The sequence below is a fragment of the Harpia harpyja genome, chromosome 19, assembly GCF_026419915.1.
Source record: "Harpia harpyja isolate bHarHar1 chromosome 19, bHarHar1 primary haplotype, whole genome shotgun sequence".
NCBI classification, from domain to species: domain Eukaryota; kingdom Metazoa; phylum Chordata; class Aves; order Accipitriformes; family Accipitridae; genus Harpia; species Harpia harpyja.
In genome coordinates this window covers 22,429,968-22,456,326 of record NC_068958.1, presented here as the reverse complement: position 1 = coordinate 22,456,326, position 26,359 = coordinate 22,429,968, and the positions used below count along the sequence as shown (strand labels likewise).

The 26,359-nt window shown below is 50.3% G+C and overlaps 1 protein-coding gene across 2 annotated transcripts in view; it reads left to right on the top strand.

The window, feature by feature from the left end:
- Window positions 1–26,359, top strand: part of PLXNA2 (plexin A2) — a 182,140-nt gene that overhangs the window by 117,492 nt on the left and 38,289 nt on the right. For both annotated transcript variants that reach the window (XM_052815605.1, XM_052815604.1), the window contains exons 7-13: window positions 950–1,103; window positions 2,315–2,411; window positions 5,911–6,025; window positions 16,085–16,285; window positions 18,151–18,247; window positions 18,609–18,802; window positions 24,900–25,051. In XM_052815605.1, the coding sequence (XP_052671565.1) occupies window positions 950–1,103; window positions 2,315–2,411; window positions 5,911–6,025; window positions 16,085–16,285; window positions 18,151–18,247; window positions 18,609–18,802; window positions 24,900–25,051 (1,010 nt within the window). The remainder of the gene's footprint in view (window positions 1–949; window positions 1,104–2,314; window positions 2,412–5,910; window positions 6,026–16,084; window positions 16,286–18,150; window positions 18,248–18,608; window positions 18,803–24,899; window positions 25,052–26,359) is intronic.

The following is a 26,359-nucleotide window of genomic DNA, read 5'->3' as shown; positions in this document are numbered from 1 at the left end:
AGGCTCGCAGAGGGACTGGGGAGGAAAGGAGTCATCCGAGCTGGGGAGGAAGGGGGTGGGGATGGCAGAAACAAATTCCCCTTCCCCTTGGGCCTCAGCTCACATTTCTCTTGGTCCGGTTTCATTAGCTGTTGAAAGGAAAGGCTTTGTTTCCCAAAAACCTCATCTGCGAGCTGTGCTCAGGCCTGGCTCTCTGAAGCATCCCAGCTGTTGCTCTCCGAGCCCCCCAGCACCCCGTGGCAGCTGGCCTTGCTGCAGCCCCTTCCAGCTCCCCCCCCGGGGCCGGCTGCCCCCGCCCGCGCTCAGCGTCGAAGCGGCACGGGGCTGTTGGGAGGCCACTCACCCCCTTCAGGCACCGGTTTGCCACAGGGACGGTCCCCGTTCAGGATGGGGTCAGTGGGGACTTGCTCGTTTCTGATGGCCACGCGTGGCCGGGGCAGGGCTGTCCCTCCCGTGCGTGCAGTGGGGCGGTCGCGGCGCGGGGAGGTGGTTGGAGCTGGGGTGCGTGCGTGTCGTGGTTAAACCACGACAGTGCAGAGGGTTGTCGGGGCGGTCGCTGCTGCTCTCGTGCATGAGAGGCAATGCGCTGCTGCTGCTGCTGTCCCAGGTTCCTGACGAGGGCGTCGAGGGTGGCAATGCTTCTGTAGAGCAACCGGGGGGACAAAAAGTTACCCTTGCCACCTCTCCTGAACTGCAGTACCCAAAAGCTCAGCAAGGTGTTTTTGTACTGGTAAAGAACCTGCATGCTTGGCTTGCTTTTTCCTCCTCCGCTTCCCACGAAAGGGCAGCTGGCCACCTCCTGTGGGTGGATGGGTAATTGAAGGGGGTCAGCATTGAATGGGAAAACAGCAGGTACTGAAAATACAAAGGAAACTCAGGCAGCTCTGCCTGCTAACAGGTTGCCGGCCGTGTTTTGTTTCCCCTCTGCCCCTCCTCTCCCCGGCTGCAGCTCAGCCTGCTGGTGAGCGATGCTCCGGACCTGACGGCTGGAGTCACCTGCCTCTTCGGAAACCTGACGGAGGTGGAAGGGCAGGTTTCAGGCAGCCGGGTTGTGTGTGTTTCACCAGCAGCAAAAGATGTTCCTGCCATACCTGTGGATCAGGGTAAGTAACTGACTTCTGGACAGCAACATGACATCTGTGCCACCAGAAAGCGCGGTACGGTGTAGGTTTGGAAGTATCTGCTGGCTGGAGCAGACCCTTTGGGGATGCTGCTGGAGAAATTCATGCTCCCGTCAAACACCATTGAACCCAGGGAGCTAAATATGCTTCATCCTTAAGAAATGCATCCCACACAGGGAAAGATAAGCTGGGAGCAGGCAGCACCATGTGCTTGCCCTGTCCTTGCACCCTCCCTGCGCTGCCAGGCAGCTCCCCAAGACAGGTCAGGAGCCGTCTGTCCCCCCCCGGGGGGCTCATGAGTGGGGCAGGGGCTCGCAGCCTTGCCACGCCGGGTGGATCTGGAGAGCGGGAGCCCTCCCCTCGGCCTGGCTCAGCACCCACGAGTAGGTGGATGCAGTTTCTATTCTTTGGTCCTGATCTTTGGGTTGTTTCTTCATTAATGTCACTGCTGTCATATTTTCTCTTCCCATAACCAAAATGCTGCTTGCTTAAAACTCATTTTCTCCTTGGCATCCTTCCAGGTGTCAACTGTGCTTCCCTGCTGATATCTTTGTATTTCTAAGGCATTATATGGAGCCTGAGACTTGGTGAACGCTGGGGGCCGAGAGCCGCAGTTGTAGCAGGACTAGCATAGACTTACCCACAGCAGCTCCAGAAGAGCAATCTGCTCTTAATTAGCCCAGTGCTGAGGCTCCTAAAGAGCTTCCCTAATGCCCTCGTTTCCAGCATTGTCTCCTGCTCTAGTCTTGGGCTGCTTCTCAGAGTAGACTGAATTAGTGGTTTTATACTGGAGACAGAATCCTTTAGGGAACAGGATGGGATTCCAAAATCATTTCACTGTGACCCAAGGCAGCGTTTAGACTCTGTGTCTCCAACGCATTTTGCCTTCGAGCCTGATTTGGTTTGGAGGCATTGCTGGAGACAGCCAGCCTGGCACCCTAGGGTGCTCGAGGGCAGGGTCCGGCCAGGGGGATGCTCAGCCCCCAGCTTGGGGAAAACTGTGGCAGGCTCACCACGGGTGGGGGGCCTGATGCCTGGGGGAGTAGGGAGACGAAAGCAACCCGACTTCCACCTTCTACCCCAGAAGCAGATGGCTCAGCACGCTGGCAGGCGGGGAGCGGGTGCCCCCGCGTCTGCTGTTGCTTCCTTCGTTACTGCTGCCGGGACTGACGGGCTCTGGTTTGCATCCCCAGACTGGTTCGGCGTGGTGCTGCAGCTGAAGTCGCGGGAGACGGGGAGGACGTTTGTCAGCACGGAGTTCAAGTTCTACAACTGCAGTGCCCACCAGCTGTGAGTGCTCCCGGCCCGTCCCCAAGCGAAGCCAAACACCGCCTGAAAAAAGAGAAAGGGCTGGGAAAAGGATGCTGGGCTCCGCCACCAGCCGTGGGGGGGTTATCAGGCTGCTTGGTTCAGCCAGCAGACGCATGCGGTAAAAGGGGAGCCCACCGGTCCCCGTCTTCTCTAAACTTCTCTGGGTGCCTGTGGAGCTTTCTCCGCCTTGTGAGACGCAGGCGGAGTGAGCCTGAAAAAAAAACCTCAACCTGCTGGTGCCCCCAAGCTGCGCGATCCCGCAACTGTGAACTGGGATGCGGCTCCACGGGCAGCTGGCGAAGGCAGAGCAGAGGGTCAGGGCAGGGGGGCTGCAGGCAGCGGGGAGGGGGGCTGCAGGCAGCCGGAGGAGGCAGAGCCCTTCCACACCGCACCGGCCGGGAGAGCAGGGTGCTGGCTACTGCGAGGATGCTCCACGGGGCGAGAGAGGAGGGCAATGACCGCCGGAGGGACTGGCTGGGAAGTGTCCAGCCCTGGGGTCTGAGGACTGTGGTTGTGTTTTAGACGGGGCAAGTGGGAGCGCCGGCAGCAGGAGCTGCCCTCAGAGTTGGGCAGAGCAGCCCTGAGAGCCCGATGCAGCAGCCCAAGCGTGTGGCAGGCACAGTGGGCTGCTCCGCAGAGGGCTGGGGGGCTCAGCGCTGCTGAGCATCGTGGAAGCGTATCCCCCATGGGCACATCTGCCCATGGTGCACGCAGCTGGCTGGCCTTAAAAACACGTTTACAAACCCGAAGCGTTTATAGATTTCTCTCTGGAAACAAAGCAAGCCCCAAAGCACCAAAACGAAACGTGGGCAGGACCTGCCAGAAATTGGATAGTGAACAGCAGGCCTGACCCGTGGGGCTGGGTGGCATCTGCTGTGGCAGGGCTGAGCTGCCACCTTTGCTCCGGGAGCGTGATCTGTTGCTCGAGGTGGCTGGTGGGAGTCAAGAAGTGCCAGCACAGGGTCACTCCCAATCTTTCTGCACTGGATTTGAAGCCTCGAGCTACGGGGCTTTCCCTGCTGCACTTGGAAGAGGGTTGCATGTGCTGATGGGCTTGACTGGCCTGCAGTTTTTCTAAGTATGCATTTTTTTTTTTTAATTTTGTTTTGAGCCGTAGCACAGAGCAGAGGTACCCAGATAAATGGAGCCCTGTGAGTCCTTCAGTCCCCCTATGCTGCCTCTCATGGTGGTCTGTATCCATTACCCCAATGATCCCTGCCTCCTGTTGTGCTACCGCTCGTGCACAACTCGGTCCTTAGGTCCTTGTCCCTCAGTCAGGCTGTACAGCGCCAGCCTCTCCTCCAGCTGCAAGCACTTGCAGTCCCTCCAGCAGTTTCTCTGCATTCTCGTGGTTTTGAATTTGCGTGAGGGATGGCATCCCAGGGACCCCTGTTTTCACTTAGGAGCTGAGGTTTGAATCAGGAGAGGCAATGTGTCTTTTCTGGCCTGTTATTTGGCTTCATCTGACCATGCCTTTCTACCAGCTTGTGTTTGGAGATAAAGTGCTAACGCGGTGGTAAATTCTGCAGCACTTACATCATGCCGGACTCCTTATCAGTGAGTTCAACAAGGGCAGGAGCCAGCCTGGCAGGAATGAATCACAGCATGCAAAAAGGAGGAAGGAATACAGGTCTCAGCCAGCGGAGAAGAGAGACCTATTGATCCTGAGACTCTTCATTGCAACGGCGAGGGCGTCTAGAGAGAGCAGGAGAGCAGCTGTGCCCTTTGTGGCTGTGCGGCAGCACAAGAAGTGGTTGTGGTGTATGAAGCACGTACACCTTGGGAGGTGGCATTACGCTGAGAGGGGCGGGGGGGGTTTGGGGCTGGACAGGAACATGCTGCTTTTGCAGACTAATTCTGTGTAACCTCCTGTGCTGGATCCAACTGTTGTGAACCCACGGGCTGAGATGGTTCAGTGCTCAGGTGCATGAATTCCTGGGTCCCCAAGGAGCTGCAGGTGGGTCAGGGAATGTGGTGGTGGCTTCTGTGTTAAGTCCCTTTTAATAAGGAACAGATGAGGTGTAGAGGTGCACTTTCCAAAGCAAAAGAGAGACAGTGGTCCTTGAGAAAGCTGAATCGGGATGAAAGAGCAAAGGCGGTGACCTGGTGTCAGTGTCAGAGAGCTCAGGATCCTGCCAGGAGCCCCTCGCCCCGCTCAGCCAGGGCTGAGCAGAGCTGAAAGCAGCACCCAGAAAACCACGGTACAGAGAGAGGTGCTGAACCAAGCCCTTGGTCTGGGTGATCAGAGAGGTCCTCCTCCCTCGGAGCCACCGGTGCTGGGGGGAGCAGAGAGCTCCACCAACACCAGATGGGAACACTGGAGGCCAGGACCAGGCCAGGTGAGGGTGGGTGGGAGAAGTGCTACAGACCGAAACAGAGACAGAAATAGGTCAAACGAACGCGTAATTAAATAAGCTTGCAGCACTTGATATTCTTCCCCAGATTTGCATGTGCATGATGAGAATAAGCTTCCTTGGCTGTTAAGGTCACTACGAATGCATCAGAAGGAAAATACAACTGAGTTACTAAAACACGCGTTCTCGTGGCAGCAGCCCGCGAGAGGCATTGCCCTGGCACCTCTGCCCAGCTGGCAAGAGAGCCTCTGCCCAGAGACCCGTTTTCCTCGTTTTCCAGAGTTTCCTGCCTAAGGCCGCGCTCCCGCTTCCCTGGTGATGCTCGTCTGCCTGTGCTGACGCTGGGCTCGCTCCAGCGCATCCCTGCCCCGGGCACTGCCCGCTCCAGGCAGCACCACGGTCTCTGGAGCCGCAGGTTACAGGGCTGAATCCCATGGGCACAACTTATACTTATGCCAGCAGACGGTCACCAAAACGCTGCCACGTGGCACGGAGGGTTGGCCTCAGAGATGGAGGAGGTGGTTACTGCAAATATTAGCAGCTGTCACGGACCGTGCATCTAACTGGCAGCCAGTTAGTGTAGAATAAAAACCACCCAGCCAGTTCGCTGGCAGCTGGGCCACCTCATGTCTGAAAAGGGTCTGTGTTCTTTCAAAAACATTTCATAAACAGTTAATTTCTTCCAACATGAATCGAAAGTGCTTGCTGGACTCTTTGCACTCCAAGGCTGAGCAAAAGTGTTACCATTGACTTGAAGCATTCCTGACTTGTAAAACAACTGATCCAATTTTTGCCAGGCTTGCCTTGTTTTCCACTTTCTAGAAACGAAAAATCAAGTCTGGTGTCTGTGCAATATTGTGCTTTATTTTACGCCAATGCAATGATGTGCAATAAATCCCAGCTTGTACTTTATTACTGAATGAATTGTGAGGTTGCTTAAAGACTGTCTTTTGAAGGCGCGTTTTCCCAAAGCTGTTTGTTACTTTTGTTGTATCAAAACATCCCTCCAAAGATATTTTCCCATGAAGGACCCTGAGCCTGAACTTCTGTCTAGGCCTGTCTGTTACTGTACAGACCTCCCAAGGTGATAAACCTCCTCCGTAACTCCTCCTTTCTCCCCCCAGGTGCCTGTCTTGTGTGAACAGTGCTTTCCGCTGCCACTGGTGCAAGTACCGGAACCTCTGCACCCACGACCCCACCACGTGCTCCTTTCAGGAGGGACGGATCAACGTCTCTGAGGTACCGGACCGGGGTTTCAGCTCGCTCTTCTTTGCTTTTCTATGGTACAATTAACATAACCAATGCTTATGTGAAGTTTTTTGACTTTCCGTGCGTCAGGGTTCCTTTCTTGGCTGGCATCGAAAAGTGCAGATGCAGCTTTAGAGGAGTCAGTCTAGCTAAAGTGATGTGTCTTGATGTGAACGCCAAAGCTGATCCCACCTCTGATACGTGGGTATGCTCAGGTTCAGTAATAACTGTAATTGCTGTAGTGCTTTCCTTCAGGGGTCTCAAAGACTCCTCAAAGACCAGCACGTTTCAGCAACTCCACTTTACATGCAAGGCGTGCAGGGATTTGCCCGACGGCAAGCAACAAGTCAAATGCACAGCTCTTGGTGGGACTCATTCAGTGGGTTGTGTTGGCAGGTCTGAAATTTATGGCAGGAGCCTGACTGTAAACTGATTAAGAAGGGAATTACAGATGTGAACAGCCCCAGACTTTGGAAAAGAGAATTGATTCCGGTTCCAGCGCTGTGTACTAGGAGCCATCTCTCTTAGCAGTTAATAAAAGGTGTGGAGCTCAAGTCCAAAAATAGCTTTAACAGTTGGAAGGAGGCATAGCCCATTAACGTCTCTGCCAGATCTTCTGTATGACCCGAGGCAGAGGAATCCATGGAGGAAAGGAGTTTGTTAGCACAAATTCCTGATCAAAGGTTACCACCAACCCCTTCGTCTGGGGTTTCCGCACCCGTTGGCTTGTCGGATTCCCATGCTGCTGTCTGCTTCAGATTCACCAAGTACAGAGCACATACAGCCTCTGATGCTGGTAGGGTCTTGGTCTTTGCCCTTACTGCCCCTACACGTAGCTTTATAGCACCTGAAATGGGTGCAGGTCCTAAAGCTGCAAGGAAAAAAAAGGGTTTAAAAGGTGCTTTGAAAATCCCGAGTGTCTTGGAAAGTGGGAAAGGCAGCAGTGAGAACATACACAAATATTAGAAAAAGAAAGGAGAGTAAGGTTAGCCAGCATCAAGACAAACCCTTGTCAGTGAGTAGTGGAGGTAGAGAAAAGCAGAAGAGATCAGTCAGTAGAGTAAAACACTGAGCCGTTAAAAAGAAGTGACTGAAGCTGCCAGGCTGCTGCTAAACCAATAGTAAACTTGAAACTTAACTCATGGGTCTTTCTGGTTAAAATGCTGCCAGGAGGCACAGAGATAGAAGGCAAGAAATGTTACTGAGCTGCGTGTGTACATACCTCAGTGGGAGTCTGCAAGAGCCGAGGGGTGGGCAGTGTAACTGGGAGCAGGCGCTGCCTCCCGCCACCTTCAAGGGAGGAGAAGAGGGGCTCACGTAGCAGCCTCAAAGAGCTGCCCCATGCGGCAAAAGGAACGAATGCCCAAGGACAAGCATCCACCCTGGGGACAAACCTAAAGCTTTCTCAGTCCAGTTCAAAGTCAAGAAACTTCCTTTCAACATAACAAGAGAAAGCAAAAACCTTTGCTTTTCCTTCTCCCGAGTGATGTGGGGTTTTTTCTCCTTCACAGTCGAAGCATCACTATATTGCCAGGCTTTATAGTTGTAGTTCTCAGTTTTATAGGTCTTCAACCCCATGATCTCAGAAGTGTTTGACAAGTCTCTGGTAAAGTAGGACAATCCCATTATCTCTGTTTTTCTCCTGGGAATGCACAGGACTTGCCTGAGATCACACAGAGGGAGCGAGTGGAGGAGTTGGTATCTCTGCCAGTGCCTGCTGGGATCACAGGACTGTCGTGTCTCCAAAGAACTTCCTCTGTCGTCTTCATCTTGTAGAGGTTGTTTCTTACCAGGGGATGTTAGGTGATATCTAACACCTTCCTGGTGATTACTTTTGATAAGGGCTGATGGTAACGATACAAATGCTCCACTGTTCATCATGACTTCTCCAAACCTCTGAACATACAGGCACAACCAGCCACCAAAACCTAATTTGTTTGCTCATTTAAGGCAAATGAATTGCCACTTGCGTACACAGTGCAGTGCTAATACCTTTATTACGGGCATTTCACTCTGGCTAACACAAGACATGAGATAAATGCCTCATAAAGAGTTTCCTCTCTTAAAACAATTCAGATCACGATGTTCTCATTGTGTCATGGCCTGATGTATTAGCAAAAAGTTTGTGCTTACCAACGTCGCTCCCCTCCTAGCAGAAAGTTGGTTGCGTTTGGAGCCGGAGCAGTGCTGCTGGCGCTGCGGTGATAACCGCGGCAGTGCCTCTGCCGCGGAGGGAGCAGCGCCGGCGTGTGCTGCCCTACTTTCAGTCCCATGTGCCTCTTCTCACATAAGATTTGCACACGTGTTCACACGGGGTTGGAAATTTTCTCATGCCTTTATATTTAATTTAAGAGAAAATATCTTGAATATTCCCTTTTACTCCTGGCCCATCAGAATTTGTGTCCCAGTGGGATTCGATGTGTAACGAACTCCCTTTGATGCTCCTAGGAGTCGTCTGTCTTGAGAAGGGAAAAGAGCTCAAAGCCTCAGCCACTTTACAAGGTGATGGGGGAAAGAAAGCCTTTCTTCATCAGCTGTACACTTGCTCCTTGCAGTCTTCTGGCTGTATTGACCGAGCTAAATGCTGCCTTTTTGCCCTGCTTTCCATGAAAGTACAAATGAGAGACCAAGCTTTTTCTGTCTCTCCGCCTGCCCTGTCAGCAGGAATTGTTTACTAAAATCTAAGGGCAGAGCTCAGCATAGACGCGGGTGATGGAGAGGACAGCCTCCGAAGATGGGTCGGTGCTTTGTCACAGGGGTAGCGAGTGGCCTGTGAAGCCATCGGTAAGTGATAACCGCAGACATTTGTGATGCTTGGGAAGAGATGCGCCCTGAGTGTCAGATCTCTGTCTTGCATCATGCTGTTACATTTGCAAAAGTGAAAACGTATTGTTTGTGTGCGAGGCACGTTTGGTTTGCCGTCGTTGGTAGATAAATACAGAAGCCTTCACAGCCTTTAAGGCAAAGATGCCTTCCAGGACTGAGCTGGTTGTTCTTGATATCCTCACCTGGTGGGAAGTTTCTGACATGGGGTAAACCCAACTCTTTTGAGGCCTCTGTCTCCAGGTGGCCAGTTTGCTAGGAGTTAATAATTAGATAAGCAACTCTATTTTCTTAGCCTTTTCTCAGCCTGAGGTGTCAATTGTCCGCAGAAGGTGCCTGCTTAGATATTGCTATCGAAAGAGCAATGGGAAGGCAAAGGCCTGGGGCTGGCTTGCACCCACAAAAGCAGGGTTTCTCCAGGAAGAGGCCACACGGGTGTGTGACACTGATTGTCTCGCTTTACGAAGCTTCAGATCAGGCCTATGATATCATTTTAATGTGTCTGAGGTGGTTGGGTTTGTGTGTGTGTGAGGCTATAAGATGCCTCTCTCTGAATGTATAAAACATGCAGATGAAAAGGAATGTAGATACATAAATATATTCTTACACCCCATCCCAGTGGAGAGCTAGAATCAAATAAATCCTATTAGTTTCCCAGAATGTGGGATCCCATCCCTCTTTGATGTCCACTGTGTGCAGATAATGCCATTTCCACGTGTGAGATGCTGAATCAGGGGGACGGAGCATTTCAGATTCTGGGAGTTTAGTGCAGAGACAAATTTTGGCTCTAGTCTGACTCCTTTAAATTCTCATTGCTTTTAGAGCAACACCTTTGCCCCCGGCTGTGCCCTTGGATGCTGAGTGCTGCCTGATGCGCCTTGAAGGAAATAAAACAAAATCAAACCTTCCTCATACCTGTCCTTACAGTCCCCACTGTTGAATACCTGAATGGGAACTATGATGTGTAGGAGATCACTCAGGGCCACATCTAAGTCCACCAAAGTCAGCAAATGACTTTGTTGGGTCACATCTAGCTTCTGGAGAGATGTGTTTGTCTGAAAAAGTACCAATAGTAACAAAAAGCCCAGTTGCAGCAAGATTAACTCATCTCAGTTTGAGAAGATTGGTTTGAGCTTATTGGCAACACTTTTTTCAGCAGTAGATTTATGGTGTGTATAACCTACAGTGTTTGGTGTTTGGAGGGGCAAAGAGCCACGCAGGAAAGTGCTCTACAGGGCTGCTGGGGACGGGAGTGCTGCAGGGAGCTGGAGGGAGGTGTTCCCACCCGTAACCTGGCCGTGTCCAAGGGAATTGCTCCTATCCTCACCTCTGGTACACAAAGGGTTGTTTGTGGGTGAGAAATAGGCTCTCCGGCCTTCCGTGTTTTGCATGGCTGTAAATATCACAGTACTTCGTAAATTAATGGCGAAGACCCGGGTTACAGCACGTGCATACAGCACAGAGCTCAGGACAAAAGGGCATTGGGTAGGAATTTACCAGTGAGAAAAGTCTCGCTTCAGTTGCCTTTCTTTTCATGTTTGGTTTCTAAGGAGCAAGGTCTGCTCTCCTTTCCAGTAGCAAAAATGAAGAATAATGTGTTTCCATGAGTGACGGGGACTGTAATTTATATCATTGGGAACACAACTGTGAGCCAGGGGTTTACATTCATGTGCCAGATTCGTTTATGTTTATAACTTTAAAATGTGTGTAGCAAGTTAACATTGGGGGGGGGGGTTCAGATGAAAAATATGAAAACATTATATTTTCTTCCATTTGGGCTAAATCCCGCAGTCAAAAGAAATGCCTGCCATTTCTAGGCATTTTTTTCCAGATAAGAGCAAGAAGATTTGACTTACTAAAACTGCTCTGTTAAACACAAATAATAACCATGGGTGCTCTGTTCTCCTCCAGAGACAGATGCATATTGCGGGTCTTTAAGGTATTTACAGACCTTGGAATCTTTGAGGCTAAAAAGCGTTGGAGAAGCATAAAATGTCTTTGTAAATTGCGTGCGGTGATACTTCATACGCAGAATATTCCCTGAGAGTCTGTGCCACTCATACATCGGAGTCTTGTCTTTCTCTAGCAGATCTTCTGATTTGTGTTTATTCTGGTATACAGAAGTCAAGAAGGATAATGAGAGGATTCAGCGTGTGTTTGTTTAGCGAGAGGAGGCAATAATGGCCTTTCTAACTCACTGCAGGATTTACTTCTCATGAATTAAAAAACAAAGTAAACTGATTATGGAACAAATTGTATATTCCACTGGCTGCAGTTTTCCCTCTTATTCTGTATTTTCTGGCACTAGCACAGGGAAGTGCAGAATCGAGCACCCAGCCCTGAGCCCTACAAACCGGGGATGGTCTCATCATTTACCACCACGAGGGGACCTTTGCCACAGCCGCACAGCTCCAATCCCAGCAGCAGGACTGGTGCTGCCAACCGCTTCCCAGTTCATCAGGAAATTCCCATTAAGCGAATAAGCATCAACAGAGGCATCGCTGAAGCTGCCGATATACCCCTAACAAATAATTTATGTTAGCACTGACTGGCTTTTAGATCAGGTGGCAGGTAGAAGAGGTGGTGAACGGACAAACCAATCTGCCAGGCCTGCTTTTGTAGGGCATCACCCCGCTTCAGCCCTGCATGTGCAGTGTGGGACCGAGGTGCTACTGCGGCAGCACCCACGGGAGACCCGTCCCCACTCGCGCACGCTCCAGGGGAAGGCCTGTGTGTGCAGGGATGCCGGTGTATATCGCTGCGGCAGCGATTTAAAAAACAAATTAAAAAAAAGACCTGGAAGCTGAGCAATGAGCCTGGATGGGCAAATAGCACAAAGAGGGAGGAGAAGGCTTCCAGCAGCGCTTCTGCAAGGCGTGCAGCGTCCGAGCAAGCCCCGCACCCTCAGCAAGCCCCTGCGGCTTTTGCGGCTTCACTCGCTCATCTGATAAATTCAGCAGCAACCGCCAGCAGCAGTGTGGCTCCCCAGGAGTGCCCTGGGCTTTCGGTAGCGTGGCATCTTCCTACGTATCGCTCCATCCCAAAATGTGTATCCCCTTATTAGTGTGATCACTGTAGCTGTCAGCCAGCACAGAGGGACTGCCTTTCTCGGTGTTTCCCCGAGCGGCGTGCACTCACAGGCTGCATGCCTTTTTTTCACCAGAATCCCAATGTGACATTTTTCTCTCGCTGAAACCAAAGGAAAGAAAATCTATTATGTCCTACTCATCTCTAATGACGGCAGAACAATTTTTGCTACCAGCATTTTCAGCACTAGAGAGCAGATTTGAAAATGTAAGTCCTCTCCCATGTCTCTAAAGGAAGAAGCATTTCTTTAACAGTCGTCTCACGAATAGCAGTGGCCAGGAAGGATAATGGTCCATAACATATTCATTATTTTCAGGACTGTGCACTGAGGTTCTCCCACTGGTGATGTGACTGGAGATTTTTTGTTTTCAATCATAATGTGATAAAAGATTCTGCTGCTCCAGGATGCCTTTCCTCCCAAACACGGGCTTTCCACAGAGCTTGGGACCTCTCTGGAGTGGAGCCATTTGTCTCCCGTTGGTCCTCGATATGACTTTGAGGTTAAATGCAAAACCTTAAATGCAGCCAGACCTTGAGTAGAAGGTGGTTCAGGTGTGCGGTGCATAATGAGGAGGAAGGAACGTGCGTGCAAAGTCAGCTCGGAAGAGTTGGATGGAAACCACCATGAATCTTAGGAGTTTGCTGGTGGTAGTGTAAAGGCTGAGCTGGGGGTTGGATCTGTGATACCAGGGTCTGGGGGAACCTCAGAGCTGAGCTTCACGGTGGCATTCCCTTCCAGCCTGTAAACCGGCTCCACTGCAGAAAAGGGCTTTTCTTTCCTTCCCAGCACAGCCCGCTTTCTGGCCTGTTGGAGTTTAAAATCACTCTTGGCTGTTAATCCGTGAAAGTCCCTGTTAGAAGTAAAATAAAAAATATATAAGGAAAAGTGCCACTAAAAAGGTTTATGAGGCAGCAGTTTAAGCTACTGGCTTCTCCAAACTGGGGTAGCATCTGTTTCTCATTTACAACTTGCCTGAGCCAGTAGCGAAACAACATCCCATCAGTCTGGCTGTGAGCTGGAGAGGGAGCGCGGCTTGGCGTGCTTAATGGTCATTAGTGAGAGATGGGGATTTTCTCCCTGGATACACAGTCCTAGCGGGAGCCTGGTAAGGACGGCTCTCGTTGCATCGCCATCCGGATGATTTACTTTAATTGCTAGGCAGGGTGGCAAAGGGCTTGGGATGCCAGTCTGGTATTTGGCAGAGGGAAGGGAGACGACAGTCCATTTTTTTCTAAAACTTCTAGTTTAGCTTAGGATTAATCATTTAGTGTCAGATACATAAAGGTACTTAGGTACCTAGTTCCATTAGATCAAAGCAAATTAGAGCTAAACAGAATGTAAATACTTCTGATGGTCAGAGCCTTTGTCTCTGCGTGTTGCAGTTCCCAGTATATAAATTGAGGAGAAACTGTATCTCCCAGTGTGTTATGAAGAGATAATGTTTAGGACGTTGAGATCTTATGGGAGGAATGTTATACAATTACCAGGCACTGGTAGGTCTTTTTTTGCACTTCGTCTCAGAGTATCATTTAGACATCTAGTTTTTGCTCGTGGGGAACTGGAGATGTGCTCATGTGTAGGATGATGTTTGCAGGGAGAGTTTCCTTTTATTCGTATACAGCATCTTGCATAGCAAAGTCTTGAGCTACTGCAATATTAAAGCTTGCTATTAATTTACAATTGCATTATTTTGTCCAGATAGTGGCAGAAGTGGAAGCAAATCACACTTCTGCATACTTAATGTTTTAATTGCTGTGCTTAGTTTTCAGACTACATAGTTTTGGAGGCAGCAGTGTTTTGCTCTTTTCTTTGTTCCTTTATTGCAATCACACAGATGTTTGAAATATTTTCGCATGGTTTTCAATGGAAAATTTAATAGACTGCTTCCAGTTTCATGGTATTTTGTACCCTCAAAAATCAGGCTGTTTTCAGCGACTGAGGAACTATCCTTACACATTTTTCCACTGCCTCGAGCAGAGAACTCCTGAGCCTTAACTTATTTATAAAATGACCATCAAGGATGAAATACAATTCTTTATTTAGTGTCACCTTTATTTAATGCCCTTAGGTCAGTTTTGGAAGCCTCTGGGGTTCAGGAAGGAGTCCGTTTCATTCCTGCAGTGGATGGTAAAGCTGCCTTCATGCTGGCCTCGTACTGTAGGAGGGTTCATTTGCAGCTATGCTGGTGGTTGTCAGCCAGCCTCGTGCCTGGTGTTACAAGAGCAGGACCTGTTTAATCTCCTCTTTCATGCAAGAGGCTTCAGTTTCTAATCAGGAAAGACCTGAAGTGAAATTTCTTTGTGCTGTTTTGTCTCAGCCCTCACTCACTCCCTTTTCCTCCTCTGGACTCCCACTGAGCAGCCTCTCCCTGCTCCTGGAGCTCAGCATCCCTCGCTTTTTCTGGTTGTCTCCCAAAACGCCTTTGCTCTGGCCCGGCAGGGTGATTGATAGTACTGTAAGGCTCTGGCTGTAATATACTTCTGAATTTGCATTTGACTCAGAAAAATGCATTCCTGGAGCGGCACCCGAGTGCATCCTGGAGGTGCAGAAAGACTTTAATCTGCAGCAAGAGCCGCTGCTGCTGCTGCCCCTTTGTTTGGATCACTGAGCTCGGCTGGGACATCACCTTCCTCCTGCCCGCGGTGCTGGCAGGATCCCTGTGCGGGCTGGCAGGCTGGCTTTGCTTTTTCCAGGCTGCTGTAAAAAGGCTTAGGGTGCCTGAAGGGCCTGCGTCCAGAAGAGTTGGAGGCTTAAGGTTTTGAAGCCCTGAGGGTGCTGTGAAGACGGCAGAGACCCAGTGCCTCAGACCCCAGGGGCATCAGAGCTTGTTTGGCATCTTTTGGGCTGGCCTTCCTCCTCGCCCGATGGGCTCTCCAGAGGCAGGAGATCTGCAGGTGCCACTGCTTGTTGGTAATTTTGCTGTTTTCACTGTGCATGAAGTGGCACTCCTGGTCACAGCTCAGCATCCACCCCACTGATACGTACTGAGATACAGTTGTACACAAATTAGTTAGATTTTGTTTCAGTCCTACCTTCTCTGTGAGAGATCCCTCCTCAGTATTAGCTCTTCGGATCCAAGGATGGGCACATTTTTGAAAGCCGTAAGACCTTTACAAATGCTGTTTGCTGGAAGAGGCTCTGAGTTTATTGCACATGCCAAACCCTTTGCTACGATTCCTAAAAGGCCAGTTTTGCAGACTAGACAGAATTTCAGAAGGCCTAGGGAGATCAGGATTAGGGTGCTTAATCCCATCTGTGAAAACCCCATCTCTACTCTTCTGGATACTGACTGCAACCAAATCCTTCCATCCTTGGACGTCCTCCACCTCCCAGAAGCACAGAGCAGGGAAGAGCGTTGCTTTAGAGATAGAAAGGGCAGTTCAGGTCCCGATGCCTTGCCCACCCGGCCGGCAGAGGCACACATCCCACCCAGGCAGCCCCCAGCTAAGGAAAAAGCTGTGCGAGCAGCAGCGTGGGAACATTGCAGTGAGTGTGTCAGAAAGGCCAGAGCGTGGTAAGGGGTGAGAGCAGATAGAGCAGAAATTAATGTCGCCTCAGAAATTAATGGCATGCTGGCGTAATTTTACTCAGATAAAGCAGAGCGGAACAGTACCTGGGAGCGAGGGGGAAGCACATCCCATGCTGATCAGTCTCGCTCTGAAGCAGGGTGCAGCCGAGGGGTGTAAGGAGTGAAATGGGATTAGGAGGAGGCCCAGGGAATGCGGTGTGTGGCTGGGAGCAGCCCATCGCCCTCCTGGAGCAGCAGGGCTCAGGAGGAGCTGGAGCAGCTGATAACGCGCTGCCGCTGCTGCGGGAGGGCAGGGCGAGAGCTTGTGTCTCCACAGATAAAACCCATGGCAAGCTCAGAGCGGGGAGGATGCCTTCGATTTACTCCCCGAATAGCAGTGTTCCTTCTTCTGCGACTGCGGTGAGAAAATCACTGCCGGTCCCAGAGCAGGGGGACTGTAATGGAGGTTTCTTTATTTAACCTGCAGTTGCACGGATGGACTGAGAAGCGGCTGGTACTGTGCACTGGCGATGTGCTGGGACGTCAGCCCTGCCGCCGGGCTGAGACCTGGCCAGACCTGCGGACACACCATCACCACTGTAACCTCCCCCTCTCTTTTATTGCCCCTCAGGACTGTCCCCAGCTCTTCCCCACAGAGGAGATCTTGATCCCGGTGGGAGAGGTGAAACCCATCACGCTGAAGGCGAGAAACCTGCCCCAGCCCCAGTCCGGCCAGCGTGGGTACGAGTGTGTCCTGAGCATCCAGGGTGTGATCCACCGCGTGCCTGCCCTGCGCTTCAACAGCTCCAGCGTCCAGTGCCAGAACAGCTCGGTGAGGCACCGGGAGGGGAACGTGGCAAAAAGGTGCCCAAAATGAGTGTCAGCTCCGAAGAGCTGCGAAAGGGGATGGGCTCAGCCACGGGGAGAGTGAAAAGTCCTGGAGTTAAACTAATCCTGAATTCCAGGTGGGAACCTGCCGTGGGCATGCAAGGTGTTTCATTATAGCACCAGCCGGGAGAAGATCCTTTATCTGGCGGTTCCCTGTCTGACTGTGGGGGGTCAGCGAGGGGAAGGGGAGGAGGAGGGTATGCGATGAAGGCGTTAAGGCAGGCTAATTCACATGGGGGAGATAAGGCGAATCACAGACCCCTTATCGGGGAGCTGTCAAATTCCAGGTCACGGTAGCTGGATGAATACAGTAATGCTGAAAAACAGCGTGGTGCAGGGAAGGAGGGGGAAAGGAAAACTGCCAGGGGAGAGAGCACAGTGCAGCAGAGAGAGGAAAATTATCTGAATGATGCTGCCGGAGAAGCAGGCAGGGGAGGATAGCTCTCCTCCGTAGGACGGTGCATAGCCCTGCCAATGGATCTGGCAGGATTTTACCCCAGAACACCCAAAATCACCATGGCAGGTACTCAGGGATGCCAAAACACATACGGCAAATGCAGGCCACCCTCCGAGCCGCAGCCCACGTTTGGGTCTCGCGTGGCATGCTTCAGCTGGAGGATGGGCAGGGAAGAACGTGGTCCTTGCCCTCCTCGCTGTGCATTCAAAGAGGTCCACGCGCAAACAGGGCATATTCAGTTTGTTTTAGGCAGCAGAACAGGGTCTCCTTTAATATTCAGTGCAGATGGTCTTAAATTGTTAATGAAGTTTTGAATTTTTAAAAATTTCACTGGATATTTATATATCACTGGCTGTCTTTGGGCCTTGCAGCTTGGTGGATAATAAATGTATTAATACTAGATAGTACTTTTACTATCCAAAGCGATTTATAAACATTAGAGAAGCACGTTTATTCGTGTTAAGCTAATAGGAAGTGGTAGGTAGAGAATGTAAGGGCAATTCTGTACTCACAGCTCCATCACTTGTACAGAAGATCTAGTTTCACACCAACTTAGTAAAATGCAAGCAAGGTGAATCAGTACAACCAAATGTAAGTTAAAACTGTACAACTATTGCACAGGGACAGTCAAAACAGTCTGCTTTGCTTTAATCATCATTCCCTCATCCCAAAGAGGATGGCAACGTTCACTCACCTTTTTAAGTCTTTTCAGCAGCTCTTTGTTGACTTAAAGAGAGCACCAGAATGAGGCCTCACTGGTGCTAATTGTGATAATGGGAATTTCAGAATACACTGGGAATTCACCTAACGCATCCAGATTCACTCAGCCACGGTCCCCAGGATGTCCATGAGGCGAATAATTCAAGCTAGTGCCATCCTAGACTAGGCTGAAGCAGAGACTGGGAAAGGACCTCTCTGCACCATCTATTTTTTCTCAGCTGTTGCCTATTTCATCAGCCAAAGCTGTGCAGCATGATTTTTAAGCTCCCAGTCACACTAGGGTGCATGGTGACTGTATAAGAAGATAGCCTGAAGGCAGCAGTCCTTCCAGTCTGATTAACTGGAGGGGCTGTATTGATAAGCTAGAGACTGAGTGACAAGAGCAACCACTGTGAGTGGAATAATTAATCTATTACCTCTCACAAGGACTAGATCTGATTTAATTATCTCTTCCTGGTGAGGAGGGAGTCAAGGCAGGACCCTGGAGATGAAGTGTAGAAGTGTGGTGGTTCAGACATCAGCACATGTTTCTAAGCAGAGAATAATCACGGTTGCATTAAAAAAATCTTCTTTTCCTGTTAGTGTCTCTGATACATCCTCCCAAGCATTTCATTCTCCATCTTCTCCTTCAGTATCTCTATGATGGGATGGACATCAGCAACTTAGCAGTGGACTTTGCTGTGGTTTGGAATGGGAACTTTGTTATTGACAACCCGGAGGATCTGAAAGGTAATGTCTGCTTGAGTTGGCTTTCAGGTCACAGGAAGGAGGGCGGCGATGGGGCTGGAAAGTGGCTGTTGGGGCAGAGCGGCATTAGCTGCCGTCCCTGCGGCTGCAGGCAGAGACGTTGTGGTCCCGGTGGATCCTGCTTTGGATGAAGGCAACTCGCTTTGCTCCACTGATAGTGGTGCTCACTGAGCACCGCCGATACAGCCTTGGCTTTGGAAACCACAAGGGCAAGCCCGCTCCGCAGCTCATTAAGTCAAAACTCAACGTGTGCCTTTGCTCCTAAGTCCAAGAGCAGCTGTAGTCCGTACGAATATTTCAATTCTTGACTTCGTCCTGACTGCCCGTCCCCTCTTCCCTGCAGTGCACCTCTACAAGTGCGCAGCCCAGCGCGAGAGCTGCGGGCTCTGCCTGAAAGCCGACCCCAAGTTCGAATGCGGCTGGTGCAGCGGCGAGGCCAAATGCACGCTGCGGCCGCACTGCAGCTCGCCCTCCGCCCAGCCCTGGCTCGACTGGTCCAGCAGGAACGTCAAGTGCTCCAACCCTCGCATCACCGAGGTAAGAGCGGGCGTCTCCGGCCCCTTCTCCTCGCTCCTTCCAAAGCGGATTTGCCTCTGTCTCCCTCTCATCTGAAAATCCACCGTTGTCCATCCGGCGCTGAAGAACAGGGAATAAAATGCTCCGCTACTTTCTGTGAAATTAATGTGCAGATCCGCCGGCACGTGGCCAGGGTGTGCAGCCCACTGCCCCGCCGTGCAGCTGTCAGTCGCCAGCGATGCTACCAGCATTGGGGTGACCGCTACGGATTGTTGCAAGAATGCTAATTAAACTAGGGAGCTAATTAGTCTATAGTTGATGCTTCTGATGTTTCTGTTCAGACCACTGAGGGATGCAAAATGTCTCCCAGGAGCATTTTTACCAGTAAAACTGCACTCGGTCTGTTAACGTTACTATTAGGAGTGACGCTCATATCAGGTGGGAATGGAAGAAGATTTTGGTTTCTCACTTAATTAACTCCCCCCAAAAAGCCTCCCTTGCCCTGAGCGTGAGTCCATACTGCAGAAGGCAGAGGGCATGGGCGTAAAACAGTGTCGGATCGAAGTAGCCTGTTGCACTGATGCTTTTGGCCAGGCAGGAGCAGGGCTTCTCAGCATACAAACTTCTGCCAGCTGAATAAAGACCCCAGTACGTGCGGAAGTTTCCTCTTAACTCAGATTACTTTCTACACCAGCTCAGCTAAACTGGCTCATGCTCAGACCCCTGGGAAGAAGGCATCAGCCTCCTTTTTGTGGCAGAGGCTGGTGGTGCTGTGTTAGGGCTGGGGCTGACTGGAGGAGGGTGTTGCTGAGGAGGGTCCATCCATTCCGCAGGGACGTTACCAGGCCTTTGGTATTTCTTTCTTAGACCTTCTGCCTGGCGATGTTATACCTTTGATGGGCAGGTATTTCTCTTGTGCAGTGTTTTATGAACTGCAGAGTGGAGCTTGTGAGGCTGCTGAGGAGCAGAGGTGCCGGCTGTGCAGAGACGTGAAAGCGTTAAGAAATGTTGAGAGTCTGTCCTTTCCTTCTTTGGTTGATTTGTTTGTTTGGCAAGTCATAGCTGTCTTTACAGAGAGATAAAATGAGCCTTAAAGGCTTGCCTGGATATTTCCCTTGCCCTGCCAGTAGTCAGAAACCAAAGTTTTCTTATCTGAGTGCTGTTCTGCTTGCACAAGGTTATGCTACAAGATGCAAGAAGCAAAACAGCCTTTGCCTGAGATCTTCTTCACCATAAACTGTTCAGACAGTTATAACATTGAAGGAGTCTTAGATTTATTTATTTACCCCTCCTTGAGCTCAGCAGAGAAGGGGAAAAACACTCTGCTCCAGCCACCAAGTGACTTGCATCTAAGCACTGGCAGGCTCTCGCGGCTGGCTGCGGGCATGGCGCTGCCACTGAGTGTTTTATCACTGTCCAACTTGAAAGCAATACTTTTGGCCTCTGTCCAAGGAGAAAAGAGCAGAGCTTTGCTGTTACAGATTTCTTGTCTCCATAACCAGGTCTGTGTCTCAGCCTTCAAAGCGGGAAGTGCGGGGTGCCTCGCCAGGGGATGTTTTGAGTCTCAGGAGATTGCCCTGAGTGGATTTGGAGATGAGAGAATTGAGTAGGAAATGTCTGTGCTTTCATTGGCAGATTGGCTTATTCCACACTGAGGGTCAGCGATAGAAAATACAGGTGTCAGGGGGATATATTGTCCCATGGCCTCCGCTGACTCTGGCAGTACTGTGAGCTGTTGTGATTTTATCACAGGTCTTGCAGTGTTTGGTGTTTTTCCTCTAACTCCACCTCCCATCCTTCTCCTTATGAATTCACAGCTTTTATTTTTTTTTCATGAAAGTCAAGTTTGCAGTTTTCAGAAACTGCAAGTTTTTTCAGAAACAAGTTTGCAGTTGTTGTAGAAAAAGAAGGGGGAAAGCAGAGGGAACTACTGGCCTTTTTTTGTGTGCTTTGAGACCCACTGATGGGAAAGGCACTGTATAGGGCTAAAAACTCTCACGGAATTTTGTTAAGTTCTTGAGCAGGTCTATAGAAAATGGCAAAGCCCCAGCAGAAACTCTGCAGGGTCAATATTCCTAAACCCCAACCTTTCAACAGCACAGGTTAACTTCTCTCATCCCTGTTCCCCTCTGGAAAAGTGTATGAGATTGTCTTGCAGACCATGAGACCTTTACAGGCTTCATTGCTTTTGGGTCCTTTTTACTGGCATCCGAGTTTTTTCTGTATTTTGGGTACCATTTTGCAATGTCCAGTGCTGCAGAGCTGTGCACTGACAGCTGGGAAGTGACTGCTCTGCCCTGCTGGGACCGACCTGCTCCTGGCAGGTTGGAAGCAGGCACTGGTGACACGTTCTCCATCCTGCATGAACCGGCATTGATGGACTCGACTGGGGAGCAGTGTTTGGTCTCGTACTGGGGCTTGCATTGCAGCCTGGATCACTCAGACTAAAAGAGCCTTTAGTACGGGCTGTTTTCCGCTCCTTTGGCTTCATCTGTGCAAGTTCACTCTTTCTGTCGAGCCAGAGGTCAAGGTCCCGGCTCCCAGGTGCCAGTGCCTTTGGGGGATGCATAACTAGTAAGAAGAGACTGTGTTTTAATAGTCAAAAAAGTAAATGAGCAGTAGGATATACGCAGCCCTTTTCTTTTTCTGGTGAGAGGCCCAGCCATCACCAACAGTGTCCCTTTAACAGCGTAAAACTTCCACACGGTCTGTGGTCTTAGCAATAAATAAATAAAAATCAGTTTTCTTGCGAACAAGCGGCACTCTGATCTCCTATTCATTTATTTGCAGGGCTCATTAATATAACATCAGTGCAACAAACAGCTGAAGGGGGGGCAGTGTCAGGCTGAATAATGGAGTTGCTCTGCTGAGATAACAATTAGGTTTTGAATGTGCTATCAGCTAAGGCAGAGACAAGGAGGGATCATGCCGGGATGACAATGCTTATGTGCTGGTTCCCTGCTGGGCTCATCAGCTGGGATCCAGCTAGCTTAGAGCAGGATGAAAAAAGACAAAGAGAATGAAGGTAGATGACATTTTGGGAGGGGGCAGGGGTTATACCATTTATTCTGCTAGCCGGGCGCGCTCTCAGCTCCCTAACAGATGCCAAGTGGTTTTTGCGCAGAACGGTCTTAGGCTCGCGGCTTGCCTCCAGCTCCAGAAGGAAAGCCCCATCCGACTCACAGCCAGTCCTGGGTCTCCCTGTCTCATGCACAGACTTCTTCTGGAGGCTAAATATTGCTTTATGTCAGAAACGCTGAACCATGCAACCGGCAAGACGTAAGGCTGAGAACATTTATCCTGCATCGTTATAGCAGTGTCTTCTGCAGGCTGGGGAGGGAAGTGTGCTAGCACTGTGTTGGGGCTCCTGGATCCCTGGGATCCCTTGGATTCCAACCTTGGGGATCCCTGGGGTCCCTACCTTGGTTTCAAGTAAGAAGCAGCAACAACAGAAATGCAGTGGTGCATCTGCATCCCTTACATGATATAAGGGCAGGGTGTCAGGGTAACCAAGCTCCTACCACCACCCACTTTACCTCTGTATTCGGATCCTTTCTGTGAATAATACAATGCTTCACACTTGCATAAATCCTTTCCCTGAGCAGCAGGAACATGTTTTATTAGAGGCGGTGGATTGCTGATTGGTTTCATGCAAGGCGAGGCTGGTGCAGAGGGGAGAGGTGACCTGCTCCGAATAATCTGGGAGATCAGCAAAACCAAGGGCCCCGCGTCCCACACCCCGCTCTAGGTCTCAGTGACTTTCACGCTGCTTCAGTTTTGCAAACAACCTAAAAAACTTCCAGCAGAGGTGCAGACCCCTAAACAGTAAATGTACAATTCCTGGTAACGGCCTTGTTTTTCCTTAGCTGCCCTTTGCAGGTTCTTTTGATCCTCCACAGACCTCTGAGTGAAACGCTAAAGTATATTTCTTGAAATTGGGGAATATTGCTTCCTAATCCTGTCTGTCTCAGACCAGAAATCTGGACTGTCATTGCAGCCGGTCCTGCGGCCTGAGCAGCTCCCCAGCACAACCACGCTGGGGGGTTAAGGCAGACCACGCTGTCAGCACCAGCCCTGGACTGGGTTTGCTGGAAGTGCCTCGGCCGCGCGTCTGCAACGCAGCGAGGTGACCCGGGGATGCTGCTCGGAGGGGTCGCCAGCGCTCGGTGCAACGGGATCTTTAAGACTTATCTTCTTTCTGTGATTTTGACTGAATCTCTCCAGCTGTAATTAATTGAATGCATCTGTTCTAACCCTGGGGCTGCTTTATGGCACAGTTACTTCAAAACTGTTCAATTAGCGGCCACTAAAATCTAGGTCGAGTGGAGCTCCATATTGGGGATTTTCCAGGTCAGGACGTTTTCAAAATACAGAATCAGCTCTGCTTTGTTCGGCGAGGCCGGTTGGCTCCGCTGGTTGTGGTAAGGTTGGGAAATGGCAAACTGTGACTTTTTTTGAACAGTGATGAGACAACGAGCCCGGCGGTGTAAGTGCTCCAGCAAATGCATTTTAACATAATCTAGAGCTGCAAAGGACAGTTGTAACTGTCAAGTACGTGAACTGCCAAGTTCAGATGATTCCCAACTAGCAATGTAAACATTACCAGTGCAGGCCTTCAGGACTCGGTGTAATGCAATACAACTTGATTTTGTAGTGTCTTTTATGGGCACATAGTTCTTCATGGAGCTGAATGATACAAGACGTGCTACGCCGTATGAGTTACAGAAAACAGCAGCACAACAGACAGTGTATGGCGAATAAATTAGAAACCTCAGTTGTGCAGTCGAGGGGAGAGGGAGGTAGAAATTAAAGCACACACAGAGGAAGGAGGTGGTGGTTTGATGTATGGGGCAGCTCATGGCTCTGCTGGGTGCGTGGAGCAGGCTGAACCCCAGCGTCTGTGGCCAAATTCAGTAACAGCACCTTAAATGGGAGCAGAGATGGAGAGCAAGAAATGAAGAGGTCTAAGCAAGGGAGAAGGAAAACGGCTTCAGCTGGGATTTGAAATGCCGGGAGATGCTGAGGGGAACTTGGAGCCACAGAAGTGATGGGGAACAGGGGTGTCCTGATGGCGTTAGCAGTTTGCATTGGGTGGGAAGGGGGAGATGTGCCTCATGGCACTGCAAAGTGCTGGGGGTCCCACAGGGGCTGCTTTGGGGTGCACTCAGCCTCCACTGCGGCAGGTTGCCGGGGTGTGCTCTTCTGACGGGACTGGTGTTTTGCCTAACCTGCTCACGTCCAGGGAACAGCGAGCTCTTAAGAAGGTGAAAGAAAAGCAGCCATCCATCCGGAAACGCTAAGGAAAAGGTTTTGAAGTGCTCAACTCTTTTGCCAAAGACAAGGGTGGAACAAACAAGCGTAAACAAGATTTATCCATTAAATTAATTAAATTGCATTATTATGGATTATGTTTATTTATTAATAACAGCTGTAGCATGGGGAAGCTTAGTAACTCATGCAAGAGCAACAACAGACCGGTGGCAGATTCAGAACAACTGTTTGAGAGTCTTGGGTCCAAATTTTGTGACTGTACATTATTGTAATTTATACTCCTAATTGAAGAGGATATTGTCCTTAATGAAAGTCTATAGAAGCAGAGATGATTATGGCTGAGGCAGGCTATAAACAGGCAGCTTTAAAGCACACACCTCACCCTTTAACATTTGTAAGTCATTTAAGGTGCCAACTTACTAATAAAATGTGACATTAACGTTCAGAGAACAGCCAAGGCAGAAGTCAGAGTTCTCCAAAGCAGCAGGCTACTTCTGGAAGGTGACTTACTACCTTCTGTATATATAAAAAAGGAGCCAGTCTTATCCTTCTGCAAGGCTTTCTGGGGGATGGCATGGCCCACGCCTCTTGGCCAGCTCAGGGACCTTGATGTCCTCTCTCGGAGCACAGCACAGATGGATTTCAGCATCCTTGGGCTTCTCCAAGACATCCAGAGGAGTCAAGAGGAGGTGGCACTGGCCTGGGTTTGGCAGTAGGAGCAGGTGGAGGTTGCAGCATTCAGCAGCCTGCAAAGCAAAAGTCTGTTTCCAAGCCAGAAATGGGGTTGAAGAAGCACGAGTGTTGTGGGGATACCAGCTCAACTTTCCTGTGTTTTGTTTCCCTCTAGATCCTGACAGTGTCAGGCCCCCCAGAAGGAGGGACGAGGGTGACCATCCGTGGCGTGAACCTGGGCCTGGATTTCTCCGAGATTGCCCACGGGGTGCAGGTTGCTGGGGTGCAATGCACACCCCTGCCCGAGCAGTACGTCGTCGCAGAACAGTGAGTGGCCTCGCGGACCTTACCCATCCCCACCGTGGGTCCCCAGGGCTGGTCAACCTGCACAAAGCCTCTTCCCTGCCCTCCAGCAAATGCACGGGAGGCCAATAACTCATCCAGACTCTAGGCATCGTCTCTCCACCCTTTCCAGCCCTGTGGGAAGGGGTCTGGAGGTGGATGGTGCCTGGACCAGGGCATGGCATTCCTACACCAGAAGGGGATGCTCTCTGGGGGGGTTAAGCAGCCCTTTAAGCTTTCGTTAAGTGTTTTGTTTCCTTCCACACCGTGGTTCCTGCTTTGCTAAGCAACTTTTCTGATGAGCACCTTGCTGTTGATGCTGAGCCTCTCTGCCCCCTCTGCTCCCCATCGCACTTGAAATTCAGCCGGCGCTGCTGGCTGCACGCAGCCATTTGTTAGGCGGGTGAGGCAGTGACAGCCGCTTAATCCAAGTGGGCCTCCACTGGAGTCAATTCATTTATTTCACTAAGAAAAATGTCAACCAAAAATTAGAAAATAGGCATGTAACAGAGGATGGGCGAATAAACCTCCCAAAGTGACACGTGCTCCTGGTGCTGTCTGGGGGGGTTGTTCTGGTGTAGGTGCTGAGGGGTGTGTTGGGGGTCATTTGTGCAGGGCAGGAGAGGAGCAACATGTGATGTTCTCCGCTTGGGTTGTCTGATCTCTCCTGCTGGGAACCAGGATGGTGTCCTGTGTAGTAGGGCCGTGGCTGCTTGCGGTGAGTGGTCCCAGCAGCACGGATCTGCCCCAGCTTCAGGAGCAGCTGAAAGCAGTTGTCCTCTGGTAGTGAAATGCATTTGATGGGTCCTGGTCTGATCCCCAGCATAGTGGAAGGACCAGTCACCATGTTGGTGTTGGTTTGGTTTTTGCTCACTCCTTGTCTTTGTTTCCCCATCTGTAAGACAGAAATGACATTAACCCCCCCTTAGGAACAGCGAGGATGTGTGCAGTGTATCAGTATATGATGCAATCACTGGATGAAGGACGCTATGGGTGTGCAAATCATCGCTGGTGTTAGTGCAGGAACGGCTCCAAGCGCTGCACCAATAGTACTGTCACTGCTAGTCGTTTGGGCTGTTCTGCTGAGCAGTATTTTGTTTTATTTTATTTTTCAAATAAAGGATGGAAGATTATAAAATTATCCTCCTTTGATGGTATGAAACCCTGATTTTATAATCATGACTCTAATTATGGCTCTTGAGCTTTCAAAGTTTGTTAACATCATTAAAACATTTACCCTGGGCAGATAACAGCAAGCGTTAGCATGAGAGCTGCCTTTTAAAGATGAATACA